The sequence below is a fragment of the Macrobrachium nipponense genome, chromosome 18, assembly GCF_015104395.2.
Source record: "Macrobrachium nipponense isolate FS-2020 chromosome 18, ASM1510439v2, whole genome shotgun sequence".
Classification (NCBI taxonomy): Eukaryota; Metazoa; Arthropoda; class Malacostraca; order Decapoda; family Palaemonidae; genus Macrobrachium; species Macrobrachium nipponense.
Genome location: NC_087211.1, coordinates 77,281,111 through 77,287,062, shown reverse-complemented (window position 1 = coordinate 77,287,062; position 5,952 = coordinate 77,281,111). Strand labels below are relative to the sequence as shown.

The window sequence follows — 5,952 nt, the reverse complement described above, 5'->3', positions numbered from 1 at the left end:
GATAAAAACAAAAAACGTCATATCACAACCATAGATATACATTACCAAATAGATAGGAGACACCTATCACTAGTAGTATCGCATAAACATAGTCCTTAAATTATCATTTCAATATTAAATTGAAGGTAGTTGAATATTCCATTTGTTAAATTTTACAGAAACATTGGAATCTCACAAAATGCTATCAAATTTAAAAACAAAAAGAAAAAAAAACGATATCTTAACAGTGTGAACCAGGCGACCTCACTCTATTGCTTTTGATGTTATGTGCACGGGAATCTAATGTCAATGTGTCATTTATCGGTCTAGAAACACCCTCGATGAGCGAGAGAATTATTGCACTGCATTCGGTGCAAGTTCCTGTTGGAGAGATATCAAGAAAACTTAATAAACCGGAGAGAATCATACATAGATGAATAAAATTGTTTAAAGAACGGCAAAATTTAAAACATGGGCCTAGAGGTGGAAAACACCTTGAAGCACCACATGAGAGCAAGACAATACAGTAGTGCAAATGTTGCTGAGCAACATTCATTTGTGAACTTGGAATTCTAGTGCCTCGTCACGACATTGCTGAACCAGGAATCATAACTAGCTCTACGCTTATGATTGGTGTCTGATGAATACTTTAGATGGAAAGGAAGAGATTTTTAAATCTACACTTGAAGTCTTTTGATAGTTGTCTAATGAATAGTCTAATGAATAAGCAAACTTATCTTTGATGGATAGAGATTCAGTTAGGCTTACTCTTTTTGTTTTGTTTTTTTATCGGTGGCCGGTGAATACCACGGATAGGGAGGGAAACGGTTTCAATGATGCATGCATTTTTTTCTTCAAAACCTAAAGAATACATTTTATTGGGAGATACTTTTTTAACATCGGCCTAATCCTTCCATCACTCCTATACGCCACCTCCGCTCTCTTCTAACATCTCAGGCGACTAGATCCGACTTCTCACTACGAACTCCATCTCGTGAAAGCATCACTAATGATAACGGTTATTTTAAAATTCCCCGCACCGACAACGGACGCCTTAAAATGCGTTTTATAAAGTATTTTCGTTCAAAGAAACTTTATTTTTCATCCACAAAATATGTGCATACACTCGTGTTACACCCTGTAGCCGTCAAAGAGCAACCCTTGATTAAAGCAGTAGGTTTTTCTTGAAAAAAAAAAAAAAACATGAAATAGACTTAAACGAGAACGTCACCTTTCATATTTCTTATCCTTTCAGCTACTTATAATATGCTTATGGTAGTAGGTCTAGTAGTTACATGTGAAACTAATTTGAATTAATTTCTATTTAGAAGAAATGAATAGCTTACAAAAAGATCAACCTAAAAAAGCTTTAAGGAAAGTAAGCCTATCTTAATGTATTCGTCAGTTTTGACTCCCACAGCTTTCCAAGGTGTCCAAATGAAACAGGATGATATGCAAGGAATTCGATAAAAAATAAGACTGAATTATATTCGTTTGATTTTTTATGATTGCTTTTTGACTTTGAATAGCTAGGTCTGAGTTAATTATGTTAAGCAATTATGAAAAGGATAAGAAGAAAGGCGAACATGGCTAATAAAACAAGAATAACGGGAATAGTCAAATAAAGCAGATTAATATATATATATATATATATATATATATATATATATATATATATATATATATATATATTGTCGATTTAAATATTCATTAATATTACGTATCCGAGAGAGTATAAAACTGCTGAAAATAGACCTAGCAAATCATGCGGGAAAATCAGAAGTCCATTTTAGGCCCACTAAATGTGTCATGGTCATGCAAATTATTTTATTGATCAAAGGACAAAATTAGCTTAACTAAACATCGTTTTCAAAGAATGATAACGTCTTGATGTATTGTTTATCGGCTGTAGGAGACGAAATGACACACTCCAGTGCAGTACGATACGTTTTGAGTCAAGACTCGAGCGGCAGCAAAGCCAACTTCAAAATGTTCAGTATGATGTCACGAATAAAATTAGAAATCGTGGACCCATCGGTATATCCTTTACCTTTATTTGCAAAAATAATTATCTTTAATACACTGAATAAGTCTACCCAGTTCTAATGTAATTTATTTCAAGTATAGCACCTTTGAAAGGAAATGTTATTTATTGTTAAGTAAATAATCTGGCACCTGCATATGGCAATATTTCCATAACGAACAATGAATTAAGAAACTACGCCAATTCTTCGTTGGCCGTCTGTACATAATCACGTACATTATACTTTCAGCTTTGCGTAAATACTACACAGAAGTTGCAACACTGTTGCAAGGGAAAAATGCGACGAAGTTTCTTCGGTGCAATCGAGTTTTCAGTACAGCCACGGCCCATGAAACTCTCATGAAAAATGAATCCACAGCCGGTGGCGGCGTGTGCTGTTGGCACCTATAGTTTGCCAGACGCATGATCATGGCTAAATTTAACCTTGAATGAAATAAAGATTACTGAGGCTTCAATTTGAAAAGCTTGATGATTGGAGGGTGGATAATCAACATACTTATTAAAATTGATATACTTCACATTTAGCGTATGAGAGTTGTTGCATAACTATCGAAATACGAACTTTTCCTTGATCGCAACTGTAAGAGCTTACACTTTACTGTCGTCAATATTATCTTTTCTCTATCGCTTTCGATTTGGTTTTTGGCTTCAAGACGTGAAAATATAACCACGCGAATAAAGACATTATTGCCAAATCGTACGATATGGCAAAACTATAATGTTTTGAATATACAATATGTGAAGGTAAAATAATTACCGAAAGTATGAGAAAAAAAAGTATTTTCTGGAAATCCATGACTAAAAGGATGTTTGTTAGAAACAAGACACTACAGCGGAACTTGCAGCTCCCAGGGTCCACCAGCAACGCTTTCTCTCCTCGGAAAGAGGTGAACCACGAGGGAAGTTTGACTGTATATAAGGCTGAGGACAACACGTCCCAGGCATACTTGCTCACCACACCCGCACGGGAACGCACTGGTTTATCTTTTGCCTCACTTCAGGTAAGTGAACTTCAAATGAATAAGATGCTTTGATGAATTTCCCTTCTTTTGATATCTAGGTTCAGGGGAGTACATTTTAATGATTCGAGCCTTATAATGACTGTTCAAAATAAGTACACTAGTTTTATTTCAATGGTAAAACAATTATATTTGAGATTTTATGTATACAAATGAAATGGATGTGAAATCATTAGTTGCATTTAGAATAATTTATTCGAAATTTGTTTTCCTGTTGATTTGTTGGGAGATATTCTTACTGACTATCCCCTCAGGTGTTTGTGCTAGACGTGATGGCTTCTCTGCGCTTCGTCGTTGTTCTTCTGGTGGCTTTCGTCACACTGGCTGCTGTTTGCGACGCCCTTGTGCTGTGCCCTTCCTTCCCCTCCTGCTGCGCCAGGAGATCGTGTGGGCCTCTGTGCCCCTCGTGTCGAAGCCAAGGAATTCAAAAATGTGTTCGCATTCGCCCCACTGGACGAGGACGTGGCCGAGGAATCTCCTTCATTCATGGTGACCCCTTCGCCTTCCCTGGGAGCGACATCTTCCCCAACCCTCTGGTCATTGTTTAAAATCCTAAATCCTTCAAGTCCCATCAGTCCCAACAACTCTCTTATCTATAAGACCCCCAAAAATGAAGGACCTTCCATGTGGTCCTTCAGTCAGGTGATCACCAAGAGGTCATTTCTCTGAAGGGTCCTGCTGTGTAAACAGAGTGGACATTTCATTTTGGGGAGAATTAGAGAATCCTAGTCAGTGAAATTGCCTCGCTAAATCACTGTGACTCCTTATCATCAAACTACTTCATTTCGTACAATTTCAACGCTTCCCCTCCTTTCAAACTCACTCCATAATTATTTTTTTCTTTTTCAAAATCAACTATTCCACACTGGAGAAATCTTCAAACCACGAGTTACATCTCAGTATATCCCCTAAATCATAAATCATTTATTTGTTTAAATAAGATTAAATGTAACTGTGTTAATGTCCCTAAGTTGTCGTGCCAGTAGGGAGAAGCGAAAGGGTAAACCAAAGAAGAAGAAGAAGAAGAAAACGAAGAGCCAATCCGAGAGGAAGAGTTATTTCCAAAAACTGTCGTCTTGGTTTGCCATTCAAAAGTCTTCGACATCTGATCGACGCTGGATACAAACGGAATCTCGGGCTTTTTTTCAAAAAGGTGACCTCAGGAGAAGTTCTTTTGACGGATAGCTCCACGAGTGTCCCTAGGAAGTTTAGCCCACCAGATCTCCTCCTAGTGCCTCTACAGATCCAGGAGAAAAACCTTACGTTGGTTGTCTCCCTGGATGGTTGTTGATTGTTCCCGTACATCGTCAAAGATGATGTCATTGTTATGCTCAGCCAAAGAGTACATATTTCATTGCGTTGTGTGTTTGAGAATTCATTGTATTATTATATTATTACCAATGGCCATTGTATTGTACTGTTGTATTTGATAAATCTATATCTGTGATACTGCATAGCAGAAAATAATATATTTTGTTGACCGGTCAAAGCACTTGGTGTTTTCCTTTCTACCTAATCTTATCTTTAAAAGTGAATTTCCAGGAAACGATTCTTTTCATCTCTCATTGACAGACCCATGACGGTTTATTTTTAGCCCCTGATGAAATTTTTCCACTCATTATTAAGCATATAATAATGCAGTATTTTGATTGAACTCAGTGGCGGATCTAGAAATCTTTCATGGGAGGCCACTTACGATTGAAAAAAAAAAAAAAAAAAAAAAAAAATATATATATATATATACACACACACACACACACACACACACATATATATAACATGGGGGAATTATCCCTCCAGTATTCATAAAGTAAGCGTGGACACGAAACGGAAGGCAGACCCCATAACTCCATTACACACTCAGGCTCTCTCTCTCTCTCTCTCTCCCGCAATCACCCCATCTCTCTCTCTCTCTCTCTCTCTCCACCTCTTTCTCTCCATTCTAACAGGTAATGAAAATGAGAGAGTTGCATCATAACATAACGTTTATTTACAAGAATAACTAAATCAATTAACTAAGTAATCCAGTCTTACAGATTAACCCAAAACAACTCTTTGTCAAGTCACCCAAAAGTCCACACCTCTCCCTGGGAACTCTGTCCCCCGGTATTTCAGAACCGTCTGCCAAAGATACAGAACACATCCCGGTAAGTACACACACAAGTTTAAAGACAAAGTTAATAAAATGGAACATCTTACAAGATATCAAACAAGCCATCCCTTTGGCTAAAGTAAAGGTAACACTTACCCATTCCCAACCGGAATATCACTCACTGATAAATAAAAACACTTTGGCATCTGCCATCATGGCTTCGCCTTCCTCCCCCGAATGTCTGTGCAAGTCTTCCCATAAACTTGTCTAGTGATACATTATGAATAGAAGAGGCGCACACGCACATACGAACACACAGTTCGCTAGCGCCTCGCGGTTCCAGCTGCATCTAGTTTCACAAAGGCACTTTGGGAAGAGTTCATAAACTGTCGTACATTGACTTCCTGAACTAAGCACTTTTATCTCACGCCACCCCCTAGAACTCATTCATCAGCTACTCTCAGGTCGTTATCTCTGCACTGTCCTCCACATTCCATAGGTTACAGAGAATGCACGAACAATATATTATTAATACAAAATCCTATGTCTTACATATATATATATATATATATATGTATATATATATATATATATATATATATATATATATATATATATATATATACATCTGTGAATGAATTGTAAACATGCTCCTAAAGATAAGTGAGCACATGATGTCTTCTCGGATGGACTAATGTGTCTTTGAGGCATCCTATTCCTCGTAACTCATTGTAATTCAGTACATACAATATATATGTGCATATGACGTAAATTGTCTGTATATACTATATGTGTGTGATACATATATAAATATTGAT

At 37.1% G+C, this 5,952-nt stretch overlaps 1 protein-coding gene across 1 annotated transcript; it reads left to right on the top strand.

Moving 5' to 3' along the window:
* Positions 1 to 2,829: 2,829 nt before the first annotated feature.
* Positions 2,830 to 4,528, top strand: LOC135196657 (uncharacterized). The gene is made up of 2 exons (XM_064223493.1): positions 2,830 to 3,024; positions 3,297 to 4,528. The coding sequence occupies exons 1-2, from the start codon at positions 2,830 to 2,832 to the stop codon at positions 3,588 to 3,590; spliced, it is 489 nt and encodes a 162-aa protein (XP_064079563.1). The 3' UTR covers positions 3,591 to 4,528.
* The last annotated feature ends 1,424 nt before the right edge of the window (positions 4,529 to 5,952 follow it).